The sequence below is a fragment of the Pollicipes pollicipes genome, unplaced genomic scaffold (assembly GCF_011947565.3).
Source record: "Pollicipes pollicipes isolate AB1234 unplaced genomic scaffold, Ppol_2.1 Scaffold_4881;HRSCAF=5763_pilon_pilon_pilon, whole genome shotgun sequence".
Classification (NCBI taxonomy): Eukaryota; Metazoa; Arthropoda; class Thecostraca; order Pollicipedomorpha; family Pollicipedidae; genus Pollicipes; species Pollicipes pollicipes.
The window spans coordinates 21,972,625-21,997,426 of record NW_023596576.1 but is presented as its reverse complement, the minus strand read 5'-3'; the positions used below and the strand labels follow the sequence as shown (position 1 = coordinate 21,997,426).

Here is a 24,802-nt window from a genome sequence, read left to right as displayed (position 1 = left end):
GGGAAACGATGCGCACCGTGACTCAGCAAAACATGCAACAAGCGACGGTTCCACAAACGTCGATACACATGCATGCACGCACGCGCACACACACACACACACATACACGCGCGCACACGCACACGCACGCGCACGCGCACGCGCACGCGCACGCGGCACGCACACACGCACACACACACACACACACACACACACACACACACACACACACACACACACACACACACACACACACACACACACACACACACACACACACACACACACAAACAAGACCGGACCCAAAAGCCGTGAAATGGCGTGAAATGTGCCATGAGCGGCGCAGGACAAAAGGCTTGCACAAGCCTCGGCCTCGCCACCATGGAAACCGCACGGCGTCACGCGTTTGAGGTTGTCTCGGTACAATTCCCGCGTGGTTCGAATCGCCCGGATCTCCCTTCACTCCCACACATCCGCTTAACAGGGCACGAAGGTGTGCATATTGGCACGAATATCCGCCGCCGCTTGCAAAACGCTGGAAATGTTACGAAAAATACATCAAGTGCCAGCCATTTCATCAGCAGCAGTGGGCTTCCGCAGCTCATACATGACGCACACCATTCTTACCGCCTTCGATGGCACTGCCTTCACTGCCCCAGCGACCGGGTACAACCGAGATGGGCTAGCGCTCCAACTGCTCAAATACATTTCGACAAATCAGTCGGAGCGAACACGACCTCGAGCTGTGCGATAGGTCCGGATAGCACACGGCTCTCGGGTGGACGAGCGTAGCCTGCGGCAGCCCCAGATGGCACCTCCAGCTTCCGATCGTATCAATCGAAGCAACAAAAAAAAGAAAACAGACCGGTTTGCCACTGCCTCTCGCGGCGCCGCAGTTGGCGCCGAGCACGTCAGATGGCCGCCACCGGCAGCACCGTCCGGCCCAGCCCGGAGCGCGGAGCGTCGTCCACGCGGCTGGCCACTAGCCCCGCCGCCAGACTGAGGGGCCGCCTGATCAGGTCAGAGGGCCTCACAGCTGGGCTGGAGAACCTCGGGTGTGACGGTCTCGGCGACTGGCGGGCGCGGTCAGCGAGTCGAAGGCCTCACTAACCGAGCACGAGCGTGATCGCGCCAGGCGAAGCTCACTGGCGGGCCAGCGGCCCGACCGAGCTTGACCGACCTCACGGCCACGCGTCAGGTCCGGCGGGCTTCCCGGCCAGTCCATGGGACCAGGCACGGGCTGGCGGTCCACACGCAGGACGGTGGACCCGCTCGGGTACAACACCCGCACGCCGCTGTCGAGCAGATCAGGTGTGGCGGCTTCACTGGTGGACTGCCTTGACCAGGTCTGGTGAGTCTCACTTCGCTACCGTGGATATGACCACGCCTGGAGGGCGCCGATTCTAGACAGCAACCTACAGTAATAATCTGCGTGCCGTGGGCCGCAGGCAGCCATTCGACTGCTCCGGCCTTCACGACAGTTGAACAGGAACACATGCTATTCGACATCCCGCCGCTGCAAAGCCGGCTACTGCGCACATCGCCGCGGCTCAGTGTTCACGTCATTGACCTTGTCTCCGGGTCAAAGGTCCGATCAGGTCTGACCAGCTCGGGCCGCGTTAGGTGCGCCATACTGCAGCCGGGCCCATGCTGCAAACGTTCACCGAACACGAACACTGCCCCTCAGTGCGTGCACCGACCACCCATCCGCAGGATGACTTCTGCGCTAATGCCGTGAGCTCCGTTAAAGGGGGAGGGGAGGGGGAAGGGGCTGTCAGCGGCCAAAAACGCGTGACGTAGGTCGGCGTTTTGTTATTAAGACTAACGGCCTGAGATGAGCTTAGGGGCGCGTTCTTCTCCCATATGTATCACGCTCGGTAGCAGCGCGCGCATGAATAAGTGTCAGGTCACTCCAACGGCGTTTATTCCCCCGGTCAAAGCTGTACCCAAATGTCATGGTTTTCATCAGTTTCCAGGGACACATCCAGTCCCATACCACAGGTATAAAAATCAACCATTTAAGCCAACAGCAAGGTGAGCGCCCCATAAAATGACGCAACAAGAGCACCCTGGGACCTTCGCTAGCGAAACAAAACATTTTTACATACCAATAAACCACGTCTTTAGCTCATACCGGTTTTCGGCACGGCCCATGCACGCGGCATCACCAAGGGAAGACCGCAGCTTTCAGCGGCCAGAATGGCCCACCTTAATCCTGGTGAAAAGCCCCAGCGTCCCGGCCGCAGACCGGGCGCCGGTGCGGGCGTCCATCAGCTGGCAGCCTGTCTCGCCGACACCAAACGGGCCACCCCGAACGAGTCAGGGCGCGAGTATCGCCGCTGGAAAAGTCCCAAACCAGCTGGGCGTAATCCGATTGCCTTCTCATTCAATGGAATAGCGGGATAACGATCGCCAGTGAGTCACCAACTTCCCCAGGCGTTACGTCCCACGGACGGTGGCTCTCGCTCTTTAGACACCCATCGAGAATCTGTCGGATCTCCACCATATTACTGCAGTCTCTTGGTCAGAGTTCTCACACTGTTGCAAAGCATTATACAAGAATAGACTGGACGCCTCGGCTCATAACTGACCCGAGATACCGCTACCATATAAGCCGCTAGCCTAGCCCGAAAACGGGCAGAGACCGAGAACGCTCCAGCCTTAGCTTCGTTCAGTGTCCCGGCGATACTCGATAAAGCATTGCTAAAATGATTATTGTTTGTGAAGACAAAGCTAGTTATTTGCTAGTTATGACAAATATTTCAAGCAGCTGTTATTGCCGCAATTTCCGCAGAATTTTTGCCCGCCGTAAGCCAAGCACTGCATACAAATTAGCCTTCACCGCCCCACCTTACGCACACACTGAATTACAGCACATTCGCAGTCAAAATGCTGGCTGTGAATGCGTGAATTCTGGCTCATTTGCTTCCGCCAAGCCGGAGAAGAGCGAGCAAGGGAAGTAGCGTAACTGAGAGCGAGAAACATCATGCGGGCATTAGCCAGCGCCTAGTCAACTCGCCGTCTGGCGCCAATAATGTCAACGCCGGACACTATCTCGAAGCATCCAGACATGGGGAACAAGGGGCCCCAGAACAGCAGAGCGCGATGTCGTCATGACAAAAGCCACCAGGCAGCAGCAAAAACCGCCTGAGTTACTGCCGATATGGGCGGGCAGTAAGACACGGCATTACCAATACGCAGAATCGCCCATGCCGCGGTGTCACTTCCTCGCAGTGGCAAGAAACGCGTACAGGGTAGTGCTGGATGGAAACACCACAGTTCCCGGAGCGGACCTTACACGTGGCGACGCTGCGAGGGCACGGAGCACGACGCTAACACCGAGGGAATCCCCCAGCACGTGGCCGTCGATGCGCAGGCTGCTTCACAGCGGAGAACACCGCCAATGGCGCGCGAGTCCCCCGCTGGTCGTCGTGACGAAGAGCAACAGGATCCAGCACCTTCACCGTGTTCGTTGAGAGCACCGTGCCATCTGGCTGTGACCCAACTGGGCTTTCAGCCTTCCGTGCCACCTCAGAGGCGCAAATAGCAGAACAATGAGAGGAAAACTCCAGTTACGATTGCGCGGCGGCCATAAAGCAGCAGTCATCGAGTGATCTGCCGCCGGCGAGACCGGCCGCGCCACATTCCCCGGCACAGGCGGCGCACCGTCATCTTCCGGCACGCCACCACCGCACCCGGCGGGCACACAGCACGACATGGGACGTCGAAGAGCAGAGCCGTGCATGCCACCGAGCCGACCTTGGTATGGACGGTCGCGAGGAGCACGTGCTTCGGCCCTGGCCGTGAACCCTTCGGAAGTGAAACGCCGTCCTGGTTCGTGCAGGGCAATGTACGGATGCTTTAAATGCTGAAGATCTTCGAACGCCCGATTGATTATGCAAGTATGCAACGCTCCAACGGTCGCTCCATCCGGCAGGGACTGACCTTAAAGCAGGAGGCCCTGTACAGCAGCTGAACAACGTGGCCGATGCTGGTTTTGGACGCCTGCGGAAAGTGCGGCTCCAGCCGCTGTACAACGAACATGACGAGCACCTTGCGCGAGAGGGCGTACCCCTCCTCCAGCGCCAGCAGCACCAGGCGCAGTACCTCCTCCTGCATGGCTGCGAGGGGCACGAGGTGTGTCAGCGTGCGCCAGCGGAACCACGCCGTGAGCGACGACAAATGTGGGAAATCGGCGACAAAAACAACACAGCAGCATTAGCACCGCGCCAAGCGTTCTGCTGTTCAATGTTTTGGTACAGCTCCAATCGTTGTAAAAGCGCTAAACGCACAGGGTCCAGAACTCGCATCACGTCTCGCCTGGGTCATGAGCACTAACTTTCAGAAGACATAATGAAGTTTCGCCCAAACCAACCCCTGACACGGCCGACGCCGTGCAATGCCCCAGCCCGGGCCGCGTCCCTACTGACCAGGCCCGAGGAACTGGCAGCCGCGCGCGCGCACGGCTGCCCACAGATTGGCCGACAGCTGCGCCGGGTTCTGGTGGTGCAGGATCAGCTCGGTGACGGTGCGCTCTCCGAGCGAGCGGCACGCGCGCAGTACGCGGCTGCGCCCCTCCGGCTCCAGCAGCTGGCACGTGACGATCGTCACCAGCTTACGCTGCATGGAGCGCGACAGTACGCTGGGGCCGCCCGCGCCGCCGCCCGACCCGCCACCTGGCCGGCAGACGAGGGAGCTCAGCTTAGGGGATAGCCGGCAGGCAGAGCCGCGGTCAGCTTGGCGCGTTTGCAGTGTAAATGTGTAACCGGTGCATGTGGTACCCGGTGCTGATGGCAGCCACAGCCTGGAGACATCACACAAAATTTTGGTTGAATGCCAATAGTACGGTCTAGATCCAGAGCTGGTCACTGCAACGTGAATCGGCTGATTCAAGAAGTTGCACAAACTTAAGTTAGTTGTAAAGTGCAAGGGCGAGGAACATTTTTCACACAGATAACACAGAAGTAATAGCCTTATTGCTTGAAGAAAAACCAGGAAAAGGGAGATATAGGCGCGTTGATATTTCGGCAACATGCCTTTATCGAAACAATGGCAGAAATGAATTGTTTGCGTGAACCGAATATTCACTTCTGCTATTGTTTCGATAAAGCCATGTTGCCTAAATATCAACGCATCTCTACCTCCATTCTCCGGGTTTTTTCTCAGAAGAGTACGGTGTCTTATCTAAGTTTGGCAAACACCAAAACAAACAAATGTCCTTTCAGGATGAAGAATAAACTTTTAAGCCACAGAAAAGAACAAGTCATCACTGACTGACAGCTGTCAAACGTTAGAACTGCACGGCGCGACCGCAGGCCACACCTAAAACCGCCAGTGCCCAATGATCTGAAACATACCTGAATCAACAACTATTCAACACAAAGCGGCAAGAATTTCGCTCCTTCAGTAGCACCCATCGGACAGCGCCCTGCGCCAGAGCGCGTGCACGGTGCGCGTTGTGAGGCTGATTTACCGGGCGGGAGCGGCTTCAGGAACAGCGCCAGCTCCTCGATGCGGCAAATGGCGCTGAGGTAGGCCTGGTGCTCGTGCGGCGCAAGGCTGAGCGGCGGCGCCGCCGGCCGCTGCACATCGCCCGCCGTCACCAGCTGCAGCAGCGCCCAGTTGAGCGGCAGCTGGTCCAGGTCCAGCCCGATCACCGACTGAAACACGTCATCTGGTCGTCACCAGCTGCAGCAGCGCCCAGTTGAGCGGCAGCTGGTCCAGGTCCAGCCCGATCACCGACTGAAACACGTCATCTGGTCGTCACCAGCTGCAGCAGCGCCCAGCTGGGCGGCAGCTGGTCCAGGTCGAGCCTGACCACCCAGCGAAACAATTCAAGAACGCCTCAGTCACCGACTGAAAGGTAATGCGAGAACACCAATGCATAACGCATCAACGCGGCACCAGCGGTGACGTGAGGCCCGTCCAAGATATCGACGATACCAAGACACTCGTCCAAGAACTCGAACACTGTAGACATTCTCTGATCACTGGCTTATATATGTTGGAGCTTGGTTACGAAACCATGCTGCTAGGTCACCGACCAATAGAAAATAGCGAACCTCGTCACCAACTCCGACACAGATACACACAGCAGAACCTGGTCATGCTTGCATATTGCATACCTACATGACTGATGAAGTGACCACACAGGCTGCTTTATGTGATATATCGACAGACATCATACATGCAGAACAAGCGTAAAACATGGCTAGACATGACCTTAACATGACTGACCATTACACAAAACATGAAATCAAGTACAGAACAAAGTTGCTGAAAAGAGCAGTTTTAAAACATCACACCTGATGCATGACACTTCACAGCAACTTCATCCAGGTCTCAAGCCACAGGCAAAACAGAAGGCCACTCAAGTCACTGACAAAAAAGCAGACACCACCCAACCGCCGAAATGAACACCACACATAGTCCGGTAACGGACTAAAACATGCATCACCTCATCGCCCGTACATCACCAAGCTGGCCACAGAGACCGCTCTACCCCAGAAATACGACCACAAGATCTTCAGAACAGACACGACTACCACCTTCCATACTCTGGCGAGCGTAGGCACGTGAGAGGAGCTGGTCCGGTCCGGCGGACGTCGTGAGGTACGGACCAATCGAGTGCCACCCGACCAACGGAGCACACCCAAGTCTGGCTCTCAAGTCCCAGTCACCTGCTCAGTTGGTACCATGACGCCATCCGGGGACACACGACATCGTCACAGTCTGGCGACGAGTGCCCCAATATCTCTTACCCTCAGCAGTGTGAGAACAACTAATGACAGCCAACTGTGACCTCTCTGGAGACAACTGTGAACCATTATGTCATTCCCTACTCTCAGCAGTGTGAGAACCCCTCATGACAGCCAACTGTCGCCCCCTTGGGATAACTATATACCCTTATGTCATTCCTTACTCTCAGCAATGTCAGAACTCCTAATGACAACCAAATGTTACCCTCTGGGGGATGACTACCAGCCATTATGTCATTCCTTACCCTCAGCAGTGTGAGAACCACTAATGATAGCCAGAGGCCACTGCGGACAACTAAATGAAGACTTCAAGTACCGAGGACTTCGGTTAACACGCACTCGGGTGGGGGGTCAAACTGACCCCCCGAAGGTTTTTCCACAATGGTTTCCGAACGGCGCGGCGCAGCAGCGCCAAATTTTTCATAGCTGTAGACAATTGAATAGCGGATCGTCTGGCATCAAAAATTAAGACGTATCTTGTGAGGTCGCTGACCTATGGTAGGTCGAAGTCAGGTCATGGTTGCAGCAAAGGCAATTTCTAGGGAATCATTCAATCTGATCCAATATCTCAGTAGAGTGTTAGACATAGAGTGTTAGACGAAGCCACACATCTCTGAAATGCTTTCTTAGGCAACAAAACAATTGAATGAGCAAATTAACTTGACCTAAGGTCAGGTATAAAGGTCACACCAAGGTCAAAACCAACATGTTTCATTACTTTAGGGCTTGCTGCATGGAACAGTTTCTGGTGCTCACTTCGAATTTATTGATCGCAGGAACCGCATTTCACATCTTCCATGGACTTCTTAGAGGTCAGACTAGGTCATTGACCTAAAATGACCCAGGTCAACATTTTTTTTTTAGAAACATACTGCCTAGCATAATCTTTGTCAATTATTCCAATGCAAAACTCAAACAGTCTTGTATGATTCTGGTCAACATGACCTTCCACGAGGTTAAACACGGCCACTAACCTTAAGTGTGCATGTGAACATTTGCTTAGAAATGGTTATCTAGGTTCTGGGGGCACTTTGGAGACCAACCTGGAGTTTGACCTTGTTTGACCTATTTGACCTCAAGGTCATGACTAGGGAACCTCAAACTTTGATCGAAGTGAGTTCACATACAGGTCAACACACCTTGCCAATTGGTGTCTCTAGCCTTCTTAGTTCCCGAGATCTCAGGGGGGGGGGGGTCAAAATGACCTCCCCTCCCCCACACGAGCAAAGGGTATCCAGCCTGCCACCCAGACGCATGTTAACGTACACACGCATGACGCACGCACGCACGCATGACTGCCATCAGCCGTGGACGACAGACGGCAGACGTGCCCGTACGCCGACACGCCACCGTCTGAAAACCACCAGCCGCCAGGGGGCGGCGCCGCCGACAGACCTGGTCGAATGGGCAGCGCTTCCTGTGCAGCTCCTGTAGGCATGCCTTGCAGATGGTGTGGCCGCAGCTGAGGCTGACGGGGCCGCGCTCGCGGTTAAAGCCCCACAAGCAGATGGGGCAGGTGAGGAACTCGGTCCACTGTGGACCCTGGATCGGCATGGCGCAGCCCGTCACGGCCGCTGCCGCCGCCCCTGCGTCGGCCCGCCGCAGTGCTGTCGTCTGCCAGCACGGGCCGAACGCCGTCAGTGATCCCGTCATGGCCTGCTGACACTGACAGGTGCTGGGCCAGCGGAGCAGAGGCCTACAGGCGCCATGTGCCAGGAATATTACCATGCTGCATATTCTTATGAGTCATGAGTCACAAGTGGTTTCTAACAGTGTCACAGACAAGATTTATGCCATGTAACTGTGATGAGCCAGACAGAGGACAGCTAAAAACATCACAGTTGGCATCAGCATGTATTTCGTGCATGTGTTGCTGGCCATCAAGATTACTTGCAAATGTGCTCATGGGACTCCAACCAGATCCACATTTGGAGTGCTTTTTAGAGCTTGAGAACTAGGAAAACCTCTTCTCAAAGCATTTGCCCAGATCACATGTACATGTTTGCTTTTGCTTGAGCCAATTATGTTGGTGCATGATGCAAAATATCAGCATAATGTGACTGAATTCCTTCATCAGTCAAAATTGGATCCATATACTCATAGTTCCTGAGCCCATGTGTGCTTTTTTCTAAAACATGGGCCCAGGATGGTTAATATCTAAATAACTGCATATTGAAAGGTGTCAGCATAAAAAATCATGCAGTTATGTATGCAGGGGGGATATATACATTCATACATCCAGAATTCTAGTTTTTAAGCAACCATTATTGACTGCTTATTTCAAACAACATTTAACTGTAATCCCTTACACATGACATGCCCAGCTGATTTTGTTAAAGATGCTTGGTGGTCCACTACCTGGGTTGATGCTGATTGGCCCATCTTAACCAATGAGAAGGATCAATAGGCAGTGAATCACAAGCCAGGGGCTGCATGAACAGTTTTGACATCCCAGGAAGCCAAGTGGCCAAATATTGAAACACTGACCAGCATGTGGAAATACTTTTAATTTAGTAGTGGCCTTGCACATGTGTTGGCTATGTCAGAGCATGGGTTGTCCCCAATGGCCCCAAACTTCTTTTTGTTGGAGTCAAACCCATGGTTGATATATGCAGGGGTGTAACATGCTAAGAGCTTAAGTTCATTTTGATACACCAATAAATGAAGCATACCTCTCAACATAAGCCTACATGTTATAAATACATGTGTAGATTAATGACTATTGTTGAATGGAGCTATTCATTCCATATTTTGTAACTGCTTGTGCTTTCATCCTTGCTTTTGTGTACCTGTGGTTCTAAAATTGAGACAACAAACAACCATGAGCTTGAGCTACAAGTACTATTATTTCAAAACAGGCATTATGAGCTAAACTCTCCCAGTATAACCTATACACACTTTAATAGTTTACATAACAAAGTTATATAGGGTTTGTCTTTTTGTAAAAGAGACCTTTTGCAAGTTTTGAGATCTTTAATATGCCAGCCAGTCAGAGATTATCAATTAAAACCTCTCTTTTTTGGGGAAGTTGGAAGGTTAGTTTACACCCAAGATTCACATGATCTGCCACATGCAGGCAAAACCCTACTTCCACATCACATACTTTTTTGACAGAATATTTTACCTTCATGAGAGAATATTGTTACCATGATCACCAACAGGCCCATGGATTCATCATTTAAAGACATGTTACAAGATTTAACCTGGCCTCAGCACACCTTTGCCATTGGTGTATCACAACACACTCGGCTGCTGAGGCTATATGACATTGCCTGCCTCTGAGCCCAGCAGGAAGGGTGTGGACTACAGGAAATTAAAACCTGTACCTCCGATTTCACAGAAATGCAGCTGAACCATGACACTATTGGCACCCCTGAGCACACACCAATCATTGTACTTCTTAGCAGAGACAAATTTGATCTTGACCTTCAAATTACTTTTATCATTTGTGGAATTATCACAGTATATGCAAGGATGTGTGAACAGTGGTGCAATGCCCAGAACAGTTAACCAAGCCCTGACACATGCCATCTGATAGAAAACATTAATATTCATATACCATGTGATAAAAAGCATTCATCATCACATCTCATCCAATCAAAAGCATTCTGTTCTCTACAGACACTAATGATCAACTCAGTGCAGCTTCCCTTGTTACCTTTTGCCAATTACACTATTACTATCAGCACCACCATTTCATCCACATTAACTGTGTGAGCAGTTAATGTGGTACAGGACATCCCAGCACACCACATTAACTGTGAAAATAATAGCACCTGATAGTTTGAGGCTTCAAATTTTTGTAATATAAAGCAAAATAGCACTGCATACATCAATATCAAGTGCATAATTGACAGAGTTGTGATGCAAGATTGAGAAGTATTTCTGCATTACTATTTTGGTTACTATCTAATTGGAGAAAGCATGCACATGCTTGATTTGTGCACACATCATGGACAGCAGCCTGCATGACATGGACCAGGGATGGCAGGACAGGAGAGAAAGCAAGCATACTGAGCACATCCTTTGGAAAATGGCATTGGCTCCATGTTACTGCATGACAAGAAACACAGTAATCATTCACAGCCAACCCTTACATACAGATGGTTGAAACTTGACATTAAGGGCTAGATTCAAACTGAGGCTTTCCTGACACATTAATAGAGAACTTGTGAGTGCTTCTGCTAGCAGAATATTCAATGCAGTTCCCATTGAACTATTATATCGTGCAAGTTGACACAGTTTTTAAGTTCACTGTAACGATATTACAGGACTTTTCTATGCAACGGAAAAAGATCAAACATCAAGTGACAACAAAAATTCAGCCATTTCATGACGAAAAAAGACACCATTTCTACCTGGTTTATCCCACCATGCCGGAACCTGTCGGCCTAATGCCGTTTAACCCACACCATTGACCCCCCAACCACAGCAACCAAGTTCCACGTTCGTGGAGTCAATTGTGCGTTGTGCGTTGCATTTGGCCGTGTTGTTTCGTTGGGAGGGGTGCCCATTCGACGCGACGTTTACGACACATCTCGATTCGTTCCACCTTTCCATGCCAGCTAACATGCTTAAGTCCCAAGATATGTCAAAGAACACAAGATGTGTTCGTTTTATAATAGCTTTGTATATTCTAAGACCTCACAAGTGACGAACTCAACATTCAACTCGAGTAACATGAAGAAAAAATGCAGAACATTTGTCATGAAAGCTCGCCTAGTGTTATCAGCTGACAACGTTTACCTGATAAATAGCGCTTCCGTAGCGAAGGGCTTATTTACGACAAAAGCGTCTGGATGGCGCTGCTGTACATAAATTGAGGTTGTTCGGGTTGGAATAGGGGCGTATAATTTGGAATTGTGAGTGAAAAATTGCTCTGGATCAAGAATTCAAGTGACGAAAAAGATGTCATGCTTTAGTGTTCACCAGGAGATATTTTGCGAGGACGCAGCATACCTGGAGTAGCAATGCTGTCTGCTTATCCTTGCTGTTTTTGCACGGGTGTTTAGTAGTCTTTGTTGTAGTTCGTCCTTGTCCGTCAGTGGGCTGTAAGCTGCCTAAAAGGTGGAAGTCAAGAGTTCTGAAAGCATTTTACAGTGGGAGACACTGTGGGCAAGATCGTAAACTCAGATGCTTTTAGGCCAAGATGCAGGCAAATTATCTTCTGGCTCTCACACTTGCCTGACATAGTGTTCTGAACATAATGTGTGTGTATGTGTGCACCAAACAATGGCCAGACCAAGTTGTGCCATATTACCAAGCTAAGAAAAATATTTCTTGGGTGCTCTTGCCTCAAGTATCATTTTGATTATTAAGTCTTCATGGCATTGGCTCTGTGTGCAGGAATTGATGGTGACCATCCATGAAACCCTTGGCATTGGATTAAGTGGGTGAATTGCCTAAGACTATAGCCAGGATGTGGCTTACTACCCAGACATGTTAAATGTAGCTTGCTTTTTCATTCTGTGCATGAGCATCATGAATTACATCCAATGCATCTGCTGGAGTACAAGATGTACACAATTTGCCAATAAAACCAAGAATATGTTGGAACTCTTGCAATTGTTTATCTGATAAGTTTTTGCAATGACACAGCCCAGTAGCCAGTAGGTGCACTTTGTGACTGTGTGTCCCCTGGGACCTGGGGTGCACCCCTCAGACTTATTTTATGCACATAGTGGCCTTTTGCTACTAAGGTTTTTGATTTTTATCACACCAGGTACCTACATTTCTGTTGTGACTATGGCATGCCTCCCAGCCAGTTTTGTCTGGTTGGGGGTCTTTAGAAGTGTAAAACAAGTGTCAGTTACCAGCATACAGAAAATATGGCTCAACATCTGCTTCTTAAAATGCATGTGCTCTGCTATTTTTCTTCCCAGACTGTTTTTAAATTTTAAGATTGCATTTTATATTGTTATCCTCCCAAGCTCTTTAAACTATGGACTATGAACTATCAATACATGTAAATTTACACTTGAAATGATAAAAATGTATGTTCTATGGATGTGTGCTCATTTTCCATTTTCCATTTTGCATTCTGTTTGAGCACCAGCTGGAAGGCATGCTCAAAAGATGAACAGGTACCATATGAATGGCATCTTATTATTTGTGATGTTATTACATTATTATGTTATATTAACTTATTGAAGCAGCTGCACTTGCATGTACATCATGACATGGACATGGTTAATAACAAGATTTCAAAGCTAACTATCAAACAAATTTTACCCAAGCCAGCATATCTGACAGCAACTCAAAGCATGTGCATGCAGTTAAGGTTTTGTTTTCTACATGAAGCCCTATTTTTCCACTTGCTGCTTACAAAATAGTGATTTCAGCATTTTAGAGCATAGATTATCAATTCCATAGGTCTTCTGCATGCTGTTTTTGTCCCAGCATGTTGGTGATGTGCATAGTGGCATTGAATTAAAAGTAATGCATGGCATAAACCCTAGATTAACATGAAACAAACCATTGAAAATGTCAATTAACTTAAAATATGAGTGGGTAAAGTATGTGGCTGAAAATTAATGTAATAACACACTCCCACTGACATAGCCTGAGATGTGTGCTTCAGCTATCAAAGCCCAAGGAAAGCTTATATGGGCTGACAGCCTTGAGAGTAAAGCCTGCTGGTGTTTTGTAGGTGGGGTTTCTGCTGGTGACTGCTGCATTTTGGGTAGAAGTTGGCATGGATGGTGAAACAGTCACTTACCTTCAATTAAACATTGGGCGTGCTGCCTTCTCTTCAAAGGATTTGTTTAATGGTGCATGGGTGTGAAAATGGTGGGGGGGGGGGGGGGCAAGGAGGGGCTGAACCCTTAACTTTCAGAGAGCTTGCATATTTTGTCTGTTAAAAAACTTTTCTGTACCACTCCTATTATGGGGGGCTTTTGTCACCCAGCTGTGTTGTAAATGAAATATAAAATATTTGGTAAAGCTCAGTTCAAAACCACTCCTGACCTTGCTAACTACTTTTAGTCATTGAAAATCCTGGGTTCAGAAATACAGTGCTTCAAATAGGGGTTGGAGATGAGGAGTCAGCATCAATCCAGAACCTGTCTGCATTCCTGCACAGCATTCATTTATGGTTTCAGGATCATGGGAAGTGGTCCTCTTAAACAAATCTTTTACATCATTTGTTGTTAATGGGGAAAACTCTCTACTCATGTTTTTTATCTTAAGATATTACAAAACATACTCAAAGCCCTTTAAATTTGCTAACTTTTACATTGCCTAAATGGCTTGGATAGCTTAGTTGATTAGTGTCTGCCTTCCAGTCCGCCCACTCATTGCGTCGTGAGATCGAGCTGCCTTAGCTCCTCGCTATTTGGTCTTGGCCTTGACAGGCATGGCCTGCAGCCACAGTGTGGTCAGATAGCGTCAGAGCGCGGATTTGTGAGATCACATGGTAGGAGTCCGGGCTCTCACGGCAAGCACTGCTTAGTGTGAGCTCTGATCCCAGAAAGCTGTCATAAAAAAGGTTTAGGATTAAGTGTTTGTTTTTTTAAAGTAACTCATGCTTTAATAAAGACTAGAATTATAATCAGAACTGATTGGATTGAAAGTTCAGCTTTGAGTGCCTGCTTGCATTGTCAGAGGTGGGATCAGAGCTTTATTTGATATTGAGGAAGTTAGTTGGGTAGTTTCAGGGAACTTGTACAACAACTGTGAGTTTGGGCCAATCTTGGCCTGTGTTGCAAAAACCTGATGAGTAGAATTGTTTCACCCAAGGTTCACTTGAGAATTAAAGAGACTGAAGAATATAGGAATTCCCAGAGTGATGTTGGTATCCAGTGGGCTTTTTCATGAGCCCTAAGCAGGGTCCATTCAATCTTCCAAGGTCTCACCTTATCAAGCCCTCACCTGATCATGTCTGGACCTAACCTGATTCACCTTGCATTGCCCATAAGGTAATGCAAAACTACGTTGTGAAAGGGGTACTAGAATTCTGCTGAACATCGCACATAACTGAGCATTAGAAATAGCTGAGCATTAAAAATGGCTGGACATTTTTAGCCACAGGAGAAATGTCAGTACAATATTTGAATTGTGAAAGTCCCAAGTGTTCTAGAGAGGGTCCATGGAAACAGAAATGGGGTATAGGGGTCTCATAAAAGACTTCAGGGCCTACATATGTATCATGCTTCAAACAGAGGCTTCCAAAGTTGATATCACAATTGATAGATAAGCACCACTAAGGAAAGGCTTAGATGTACAAAGAAGTAATATGATACAAGATGTTGATATTTTAAACAGTCTTGGCTGCAGAAGGTGGTACTGGTGGCTTGACTGTTTTTTTTTGTTGTCACATTATGCTAATGTTGCTAATGCTAAGCTCTGATCTGTTGCTAATGAGACTTGACTGAGAAGATATCCAGAATTACATGATGGAAATGTGTTACTGTAATTTGTGACATGACAACAAAGCCTACTGGTTGAATGCCATGATGACATTTAACCAGTAGGCCACTAAACCAGTAATTTCAATTTAACCACCAAATGTCATTACTGAATGATGACATGTGTTCCTGTTTTACAGTCTGGATATCTGAACACTTCTTTCAACATGGCGGCAGGTCCATACAACTATTCCTACATCTTCAAGTATATCATAATAGGAGACATGGGCGTCGGAAAGTCCTGTCTTCTCCACCAGTTTACAGAAAAGAAATGTATGTACTAGCAAACATGCAGACATATGCTTTAAAATCAGGATGTCTGTGGCGAGTGTTTTGGTCTTAACATTTTTCAAGATCAACATCTCACTCTGTGGGACCATCTGATTTGTGGTGTGCCGAACACTAGTTATAGCAATGCTCATTACATGTCCGTGCTGTCTGTCTGATGATCGTAAACCATCGCACTCTGTGAGTTGTACCACGGCAGCACGACAGCACAATGTCGTAAGCGCGCACTGTCGCTGAGCTGGAGACGACCGCGCTGCCGTGCCGGTGGAGGTCGGGCTGTGTCCAGGTCAGACAGATCAGACCCCGCCCCCAGTCATGGCCGACTGTCCGCACACGATCGGAGTCGAGTTCGGCACCCGGATCATCGAGGTCAGCGGCCAGAAGATCAAGCTGCAGATCTGGGACACGGCCGGCCAGGAGCGCTTCAGGGCCGTCACCAGGTCGGTCAGGGGTCACCGAGTCCGTCTGGTGGCGTGATGTCAGTCTGGCGTCATGTGACCAGTCGGGCGTCACCAGAGTGGTCCCATGTGGTGGGACCGGTCCTATGTTAACGGGTCCGTTCAGGTGTTTCTGGGGCAGGCTAAGTGTCGAAGGGTGGGTCGGGTGTGACGGAAACAAATAACTACTATGTATGTGATAATTTTACAATGGGATTGCTGCCATGTGCATTGCTGTAACAAGTAATACTTAACTTGGCACAGAAAGACTGGCCTTTAGCTCTTTCTTTGGCATGATATGTTCATTGTATATTTGCAGTAGTGCAGCAGATAAAGAGGTCGACCAGAAAGCACTCATCATTTCCATCACGGACTTTTGCAAAAGTGCATTCTATTTATGGCATAGCACGTCGGTACAGAACACACCAAAATAAATCAAAAGAAGGAACTGTTTTAACGTTAACTGGTCGTCCGGCTGCTACTTCCAATGCATCCGAGTCTGGTTAGTCAGTCGAGCAGCCTGGCCAGTCTTCCGACACCATTTTAGTCACGTCGCGCTGGCATAGGCGTCACGTCGTGATGGGCGGTGTCACCAGGTCAGTCTGGTGTCGCCAGGCCAGTTTTGTGTGCCCCGCCAGCTTTGTAACCGATATGGCCGGGTCAGTTCGGTGTTGCCAGGCCGGTCCGGCGTCGCCCCGCCAGCCTTGTGGCCTGACGTGGCCGGGTCAGTTCGGTGTCACCAGGCCAGTCCGGCGTCGCCCCGCCAGCCTTGTGACCTGACGTGGCCGGGTCAGTTCGGTGTCACCAGGCCAGTCCGGCGTCGCCCCGCCAGCCTTGTGACCTGACATGGCCGGGTCATTCTGGTGTCGCCAGGCCAGTTTTGTGTGCCCCGCCAGCCTTGTGACCTGACGTGGCCGGGCCAGTGTGCCGTCACCGCTGGCGGAGAGACAGGCACCGCCCCCGGCCGGCCGGGCTAGTACACAGTGTATCCTGAGTTTGCCCCATGCGAGGTTCCCGGTACCCGGCAGGCCCGTTCCCAGTCCTGCGCAGAGGCTGTCTGCCGTGGTCGTACTCAGAGACGCGGTCCCCGGTTGACCGCGCCGCCCCCGCCGCCCACACCGCCCGGCCGGCGGTCAGGCCCGCCGCCCAGACTGCCGTGCCGACGGTCAGGCCCGCCGCCCACACCGCCCGGCCGGCGGTCAGGCCATACGCTGTCGCCAGATGGTCCCGCTCGCACACGGCCGTTAGTGGCGTGACTGGACTGATCCCTCCGGGCCACGCTTTCAGGAGATCGGTTTTCATCTGAGCGGCGTGTTACGGCCTTGAAGCCGTCCTTGCCGCCGGCGGCTGGTTTATCGATCAGGCGACCACGTGCGCTTGTGGAGCGCTGCGGCGCTACCAGTCCGGCCACCGTCGCCGCCCGTCGTCTGGGTGCTGGTGTTGTGTGCGCGCTGACCGCCGCCGGCGCCGCCAGGTCGTACTACCGCGGCGCGGCCGGCGCGCTCATGGTGTACGACATCACGCGGCGCTCCACCTACAACCACCTGAGCAGCTGGCTGACGGACGCGCGCAACCTGACCAACCCCAACACGGTGGGTGACGGCCGCGCGCCGGGTGGGGCGGGGGAGGGCCCGGCCGGCCGGGCCGGACGCGCCGCTTCGGTGGCTGCGGTCGTCTCAGGGGATCGTGTCCAGTGCAGTTGATCACCTCATGTGGTCGTGTGGTGTGTGCCGCGCTGTTTGTGCAGTTGCGTTGTCAGTTTGTGTGTGGACGTGCGGCGTACATTGTTTGCCAGAGCGACGTTTTGGTCGTGTTCTTTGCTGATGTCAAAAACAAACATTCAAAACATTAATGGCACGTGTGACCGCGTCCTGGTCGCGGGCTTTCCTGACCTGGCGCACCGCTCGGCAGGTGATATTCCTGATTGGCAACAAGTGTGACCTGGAGGCGCAGCGAGACGTGACCTACGACGAGGCCAAGCAGTTCGCCGACGAGAACGGTCTCATGTTCGTCGAGGCCAGTGCCAAAACGTGAGACGTGGCCACCTGCGGACCGCACGCGACGCGCTTTATGCGCCTCTCCCAAGCCGGCTGGGATAACCGTGTTGGCGAAAGCCAACCGCTGACGTCGATTGTAGTGTTTGGAACCTGTTGCTGTGTGGGTTACGTAAATCGCACCTGCTTGGTGTCATGTATGTATCCGGGCAAGTGTCGCAAATTGTACCGGTTCGGTTTATGGTTCTAGAGGTTCTTGTGTTGATTCCGAGGTCTTACGCTCAGCGGTTTAGCGCGTTTGCCGCCGACTGTGTGTGGTGCCCGCCATTGCCCGTCGCCGCCCTCTTAGCTGAGCCTCCGATCCCCGCCGCAGTGGAAACAACGTGGAGGAGGCGTTCCTGGAGACGGCCAAGAAAATCTACCAGAACATCCAGGACGGCAGCCTGGACCTCAACGCGGCCGAGTCGGGCGTGCAGCACAAGCCGTCGCAGCAGGGGCGCACCACACTGACGGCGCAGGCCTCCACCGCCAAGGAGAACTGCACGTGCTAGCTAGGCGGGCGGTCCTGAGCGGCGCGCACCCCCGGGAGCGGGCCGCCGGCGTCCGGACCCGCTCCGGACGGCTGCTGACCCCCAGGGACGGCCCGTGAGTGGTGTGGCTGGGGCCGCCCTGGCGCCGGCCCAGCGACCCTGCCGGACCGGGCGTTCGCGAGTCTCACTCTCTGAGGCGGTGCGGGGAGGCCCCAGAGCCGGATCTGCGCTGCGCTGTCCGGGGATGCGGCCCTGGCGCCGGCCCAGCGACCCTGCCGGACCGGGCGCTCGCGAGTCTCACCCTCTGAGGCGGTGCGGGGAGGCCCCAGAGCCGGATCTGCGCTGCGCTGTCCGGGGATGCGGCCCCGGGCCGAGCCCCGGCGACTCGCGGCAGTCCACATCAGGCATTTGACCACGGCCTCGCCGCTCGGGGATGGGCCGCGGACGGTGTCGGTGGGTCGCGTCGCTCCGGGGCTGGCTCGACGCGTGGTGCGCGTCTCCAGCCGGGCCGGCCGCGCTCCGGCTACGTCTCGACCTCGCCGGGCGGGGCGCACGACCTCGGCCTCGGATGTCCGCGTGCAGTGCTTTAGTGTGCCGGTTGGGGATGCACGAGCCGCGAGCACGGTTTGCAAGGTGCCCGGCTGGTGTGGTCGACCTCTCAGCACCCCCTCGAGCTACACGTCAAGTGATATACACGCGCGTGTACACCAAATCATACACGGACCCGCGCGCATGCGTGCTCCGTGCAGACGGCTCCGACCCGCCCTCCGTCGCCCGCCGTGGGTCCTCTGTTGGGGGCGGAAGGATCGGGTGGAGTTGTGAACAAAGCGGGGCGCCGGTGCCGCGCGCGCTTTTTCGTGCGCACCCTAAAATGTGATGTAGCTGTGCGTGTCCTTGAGAATGGACCTCATCCAGAAAGGCATAGTAACCGTGCGCGCCTAAACACGCATCTATTTTACGTTATTCCAATAGATTATACCGCTTTGGATATGTTAGTGCGAGCCGTAGCCGGCGGTGTGCGGATGTAGGTTGATTGTTGGCGTGGTAACGACTGCTTCGTTTGCCCCTGTGCCGCCCCACTGTGCCCTCGCTCCGTGTGCCGTGTCGGCCGTCTGCCGGCTGGCGGACTCCGGCTGGCGCGCCGCTGGTCCTCCGGCCGCCGGTACCTTGTTGTCGTCCGTCATTGGCCGCGACCTCGCGATGTTCAGGCCGCTCACATTCCTCTCGCCGTCTGCCGCGATACTGTGTCCCGCCATGGCGGCGCGCGCCCGGCCGGCGCATGGCGCTGACTGACTGACAAGAGGGCGCGCCGCGGCCGCCGGCGCGCTCCGCCAGCGTGCGCCCGCGCCGACTGACTGTTGACAATGTTTTAATGGGGTCATATGGTAAATAAACCAGTTTCAAAATCGTGGAGCTTGTGAATGAGAGTACGTTGGAGGGCAGCTCCGATCTGCATCCCTATCCAGGAACGAGTAATGCTCAGTCGTGATCCTAGGTGGTCTGTCACGCCGGTTTGGCCAAAAAAGGTGTTGACATGTGAAATACTCGAGGAGCGAGAAGTTTTATTCTAACTGACGTTCACGAACTACTCGCTTTGCACATTGCAGAAAGGACTAGGACGGTAGACAGCTAAACAAAATGAATGGCCATCGCAAAGTGTGTGGAGTATTTTGTTGTTTCGCTTCATCAATTTTTCTTGGCTGTCGCATGCCGTTCAAATCTTATGTGCATGTGACCCATGGCAGGAGCCTGGGGTTCCTCTTCGCAGGTGCCTCTCGAGCAATCATGTTAAGACACCTTTTTGTGGTGGTGGGTATCGAATGATCAATATCACGCATCTCACTGCATGAGCACTATGTACGAACTTTCTGAAACTTTCAAAGAGGTGGGCGAGCTGCATTCCTTCCCAAAGCCACAGACGCAGAATTGTGAGATTGTAGTCAGTAAGCACGTTTTCACAGGTCGTGCAGGAAGGGTTCCAAAAATGTGCAATAGATGGCGGTTGCGGATCTGCGGACGCCGTGATGCTCTAGGGCCTTGGCCGCGGCATGCTGGTTAAGGCCGTAGTTCTAGGGCCTCGAGGGCTGTAGGGGGGGGGGGGGGGGGGGGGTGGGAGTGGAGTGGTGCGGTGAGGGTGGCTGTAAAAGTGTGGATGGAAATGTCGAGTTTTGAATTAGGCCAACCTTGAGATGTTATCAGAGGTCTATATTGGGAGGCAGAGGCTGGTTAGCTGAGACAACCAGTCCGAACGGCGTGCGCGCTTCTATCTGTAACGCGTCTATGTGCAGAGGAATAAGAACGTCAGGTAATTGTAGAATTTGTACCCTGCATGCCCTTTTTCATAAAAATCATCATATTAGTTTCTTATTTTAAAGTGGCCTTTTGAGAATGGAAGGGGTTGGAAAAACAGCATAAAAAACCAGTGATTACATCAACTTCCAGGCAAGGTGCTGGATGCCTGTGTCTGTGTTAACTGGTGCACTTTGTTTGCTAAATCAGGCTCTTGATTTTTCAGTGCATCACCACTAGAGGAGATAGACAACAACTTCATGAGAATAGAGGCATTAAATGGTGATGTTAATCTTTCAGCCAGCAATGCCCAGTGATAAAAGTGTAAGTGAGTGTTAGATGCAGCATAATTTTTTTGACAGCATGCAACAAAATCTGTCATCCACTCTGACTTCATGGCAGGGGCTGAAGGAGTTCCTAACCCAGCTTACAAACTTGAAATGCAATCTCAAGCTCTGTCAGACCCAGTCTGCAAAAATTGGCTGCTTTGCAGGATGTGTATGGGGACATTGATGCTCTGAGCCTCATGCTTATGTGTGCTGCGCTCAAGCTGGGCGAACTGCTCAATTTTCCATTTTTGTCAGAAATTGTCTCGAGATGTAGCACCTAGATGTGGGCTACAGTGCATGTCCTGGAAATATTGCAGTTATGTTACTGCCACATGTGACATGTTGCATAATATGTATATTTTGCAGTCTGGGCTGAGGCTATGTGGGACAAGTGGTGTAAGCAAGAGCACTTCTCTGGATGGTACTCTATTTAAGATAATGCTATTGTTTGATATTGTCTTGCAAAGGAGAGTTTGATAGCTAAAACTATATAGAAACCAAGCATTGCATGCATGCAGGTCATGCAGGCAATATGGTTGCAGGTTTGTTGTTCGAGAGCATGATGCAGGGTTGTTTCTGAGCAAGTAAATCAAAAATTAATTTTGTGTGTGCCTATGACAGACACCGCATTTTTGCTAGCATATCAGCACTAGACCCACCCATCCACACCTTTCAGTGAGTTTGTACATCAATACTGCACTTAACTGAAACTGATCCTGTAATTGCTAGGCCTACTGATATTGCAGCCTGATTTAAATTCATCCCAGAAATGAACTGTGTATGTATGATTACACACTGCAGTTTAGGACTGTTAAATGTCATCACTGAAATAAACTGGTACCACCATGGCCATAGCTGGTATAGGATATAGTGTTATTTTAAATGTAAAGGTTTTTCCCTTTGCTGATGTCATAAGTCCTCATGCTGAATTGCATCTGATTTCCAGTGAGCCATGACACGGCTAAGGGTCATCAAGGAGGCCACGCTGGATGGCACAATTAAGGAGGAGCCGCCGGATGATGACGTCACGCCAGATGATCTGATAACTATAGTCTCCGCCGAAACGGACTATCCCATGACGCTGGTTCCTGCCAATCTGGCTGGTCTAACCACAGCAAACCCAGCTGATCAGGGTAACTCGTCCGCGGTGGACGCGGTAGACACGGATGGTCCGGTCTCACAGGACTCGGACGATCCGGACCCGCCAGATCCGGACGATCCGGCCCGGCCGGACCCGGACCCGGACCGGCGAGTGGCGCCGTCTGGTCGGCCGGTGCGTTCCAGCCGGCGGACGGGGCCGACGCCGTGGCGGTGCGCCGCCTGCCAGAAGAGCATGCCCTCCTCGGAAGCCTACGACCGGCACATGGAGGAGCACGAGCGCCAGCTGGGCCGCCGCTGCCCCGTCTGCGCCAAGGTGCTGCGCGGCGCCGTCAGCGACTTCCGACGTCACGTGCGCCTGCACTCGGCTGAGAAGACGCACCGCTGCCAGCAGTGCGACAAGACGTTCACGCTGGCCAGCTATCTGAGGCGCCACGTGTACGCGGTGCACCGACTGGAGCGGCCGCACCGCTGCCCCGTCTGCCGCAAGGGCTTCAAGTACCCTAGCCAGATGCGGCTGCACCACATGACGCACACGGGCGAGAAGCCGGAGCGCTGCGACGAGTGCGGCAAGACGTTCCGCTCGCAGTGGTCGCTGTGCGTGCACGAGCGCATGCACCGGGGTGAGCGGCCGTACGTCTGCCGCTGGGAGGGCTGCGGCTACGCTGCCTGCGACGGCTCCAGTCTGCGCCATCACCTCAAAATGGTGCACACCAAGGAGAAGGCCGCCAAGTGTCCGCACTGCGACAAGACGTTCGTCAAGCCCAGTCAGGTGCGCATGCACGTGCGCATGACGCACGTGGGCGAGAAGAACGTCAGCTGTGACATCTGCGACCGCAAGTTCTTCAACAACGCGGCGCTGCGGGTGCACCGAGCCATCCACACGGAGGAGCGACTGGTCACGTGCCCGCTGTGCCCGGCCACCTTCAAGACCAGGAGCAACATGAGCACTCACGTGGGCACGCACACCAAAACGCCCGATCACAAGTGTACCATTTGCGGAAAGGGCTTCAAGTTCCCCGCCTACCTGGTCAAGCACATGGAGACGCATAACAAAGAGCGCGCCTTTAAATGCGAGTGTGGAAAGCGCTTCCGCACGGTGCGGTACCTGCAGCGCCACGCACAGAGTCACGAGCGCGGCAAGCGGTTCTCCTGCTCGCACTGCGCCAAGCGCTTCGTCTCAGCCGCCTCGGCCGAGAAGCACACACAGCGCTTCCACACGCGCGTGCCGTCCATCTGGTGCCTGCAGTGCAACACGGAGTTCCGCCGCGCCGCCAAGCTGGTGACGCACTACGGCGCGCGCCACCGCGCCGACGGCCCGTTCCACTGTCCCGACTGCGGCCAGGTGTTTAAGGCGGCGCGGCCGTTCGCCCGGCACCGCGGCAGCATGCACATGTCTTACGTCACCGACGGCAAGCCGCTGGCGGAGTCCGACGAAGCCTCGGAGTAGCCGCCGCCGCGCCAGCTCGGTCAGCGGCAGGCGCCGGGCGGTGGGCAGGCGGACGAAGTGGGCCGCACAGTTGTCGGCCCGCTCGGGCCCCTGCGGCCGTCAGGGAGTCACGTGCGGCGCCGCTAGCCCGTGGATGAAGGCACCGCTTCGTGACGCCATCGTGCCCGCTGCGGCGTCTCGGGTGTTCGGCGTCTAACATCCGTGATGCAGCGACCCATCGGACATGTTTCGGGGCCGTGTCGCGCTTCCAGAACACGCCCAGGGCGCGCTATCGGCGCCCGCTGGTCCTGCCGCGGACACTGCTGTCAGTGGGTGCTCTATCCCCTGTCCTGTCCGTTCCCTGTCCCGGACAGTTTACTTCCGGCTGCTGGCGCGAGGTCGCCTGCGCGCGGATGTTGTTCGTTCGGCGGTAAGCGACGAGCAGCAGCATCGCGGTGCTTTGCGCGGTGACCTGCCATCAATCCTCGCTCAGGTGGCAATGCCGAGCTGCGCGATAGTGGGTGAGGATTGTCGCAGTGGTAGCTGCTGGACGGCGCTTCAGTGTTGTCAGAGCCGCTGGTCGTTTCGGATACTAGAGTATAGTAGATGGCCATTTTATGTTGTAACAGGGTTCGTCGGACGCTTTTACGTGCGGTTCGTTTGAAGTTGAGAATGTAGGTGATGCCATGGAGGTGCGCTAATGCATTTTTCTCAGCTGGCTTGCTTCGTTCGGACTCTTCTGTTGTGTCCCATGGGTCTGGGTAGTTGATGGATGGTGGTAGTCTGTACAAACCATTTCAATGTCACTAGGTAGAGTTGTTGTGGTGAATGCAGCCGGTACGATTGAGCTAAATGATCCTTGTTGTGGTAGAAGTGCTGTCAATTACTTTGAATGTAACCATAAGGGTTGATGTTGTGCGGTCAAAATCTGAATGGAGGTAGAGATATTCAAACGGTTTTTTTCTAACAGTCTAGTCCTCAGGTGCATGACGCTGGTGTGCCAACCTACCGAGTGTCGTCTTTCATGTGTGCTCGCCTTTACTTTTGTTCAAATGCATCGCGTTTGGTTACATTTGACTTATTTCTTGTTTGGGCGGCTTTGTGGGCCGTCTTTGCAGCATGCTCTGTGTGTCCTTGCGAACGAAGTCATCGGTCGACCCGGGCCACCAGCTGACCGAAGGATACGTGACCTGAACGGTCAGTGATGACGTAGTTATGGTTATGTTGGGTGCTATGGTATGATATTTGGAGTCATGGCCGACCGTC

The 24,802-nt window shown here is 52.6% G+C and overlaps 3 protein-coding genes and 1 long non-coding RNA gene across 6 annotated transcripts in view; 3 read left to right on the top strand and 1 right to left on the bottom strand.

The window, feature by feature from the left end:
• The window catches only part of LOC119100832 (roquin-1-like), a 36,521-nt gene extending 25,311 nt beyond the window's left edge, over positions 1-11,210 (bottom strand). The window contains 5 exon segments of the mRNA XM_037223988.1: positions 3,925-4,100; positions 4,410-4,655; positions 5,453-5,639; positions 8,133-8,351; positions 11,096-11,210. Of these exon segments, the coding sequence (XP_037079883.1) occupies positions 3,925-4,100; positions 4,410-4,655; positions 5,453-5,639; positions 8,133-8,291 (768 nt within the window). The 5' untranslated portion in view covers positions 8,292-8,351; positions 11,096-11,210.
• Positions 11,211-11,511: 301 nt separating this feature from the next.
• LOC119100946 (ras-related protein Rab-14) lies at positions 11,512-19,790 on the top strand. 3 transcript variants are annotated; one of them, XM_037224160.1, is made up of 6 exons: positions 11,512-11,561; positions 15,283-15,415; positions 15,744-15,870; positions 17,342-17,459; positions 17,779-17,897; positions 18,235-19,790. In XM_037224160.1, the coding sequence occupies exons 2-6, from the start codon at positions 15,310-15,312 to the stop codon at positions 18,410-18,412; spliced, it is 648 nt and encodes a 215-aa protein (XP_037080055.1). In that variant the 5' UTR covers positions 11,512-11,561; positions 15,283-15,309; the 3' UTR covers positions 18,413-19,790. The 3 variants fall into 3 exon arrangements, with proteins under 3 accessions (XP_037080055.1, XP_037080054.1, XP_037080056.1); XM_037224159.1 differs by having other exon boundaries at positions 11,533-11,599; XM_037224161.1 differs by lacking the exon at positions 11,512-11,561 and adding an exon at positions 11,628-11,647.
• Positions 19,791-20,637: 847 nt separating this feature from the next.
• Positions 20,638-22,170, top strand: LOC119099665 (uncharacterized). Its single transcript, XR_005094401.1, has 3 exons — positions 20,638-20,696; positions 20,907-21,004; positions 21,956-22,170. It is a non-coding gene; the product is annotated as an uncharacterized LOC119099665 (long non-coding RNA).
• A 184-nt stretch (positions 22,171-22,354) lies between these two features.
• On the top strand, positions 22,355-24,271 carry LOC119101108 (zinc finger protein 239-like). The gene has a single exon (XM_037224378.1). It carries the CDS (start codon positions 22,373-22,375, stop codon positions 23,555-23,557), a length of 1,185 nt encoding a protein of 394 aa, XP_037080273.1. The 5' UTR covers positions 22,355-22,372; the 3' UTR covers positions 23,558-24,271.
• The last annotated feature ends 531 nt before the right edge of the window (positions 24,272-24,802 follow it).

Excerpts from the sequence above, each read along its gene's own strand:
- LOC119100946 (XM_037224160.1), top strand. The coding sequence starts at position 15,310 with ATGGCGGCAGGTCCATACAACTATTCCTACATCTTCAAGTATATCATA. Across the intron at positions 15,416-15,743 it reads CCAGTTTACAGAAAAGAAAT|TCATGGCCGACTGTCCGCAC; the intron begins GTATGTACTAGC and ends CCCCGCCCCCAG. Across the intron at positions 17,898-18,234 it reads GTCGAGGCCAGTGCCAAAAC|TGGAAACAACGTGGAGGAGG; the intron begins GTGAGACGTGGC and ends TCCCCGCCGCAG.
- LOC119101108 (XM_037224378.1), top strand. The coding sequence starts at position 22,373 with ATGGAGGAGCACGAGCGCCAGCTGGGCCGCCGCTGCCCCGTCTGCGCC.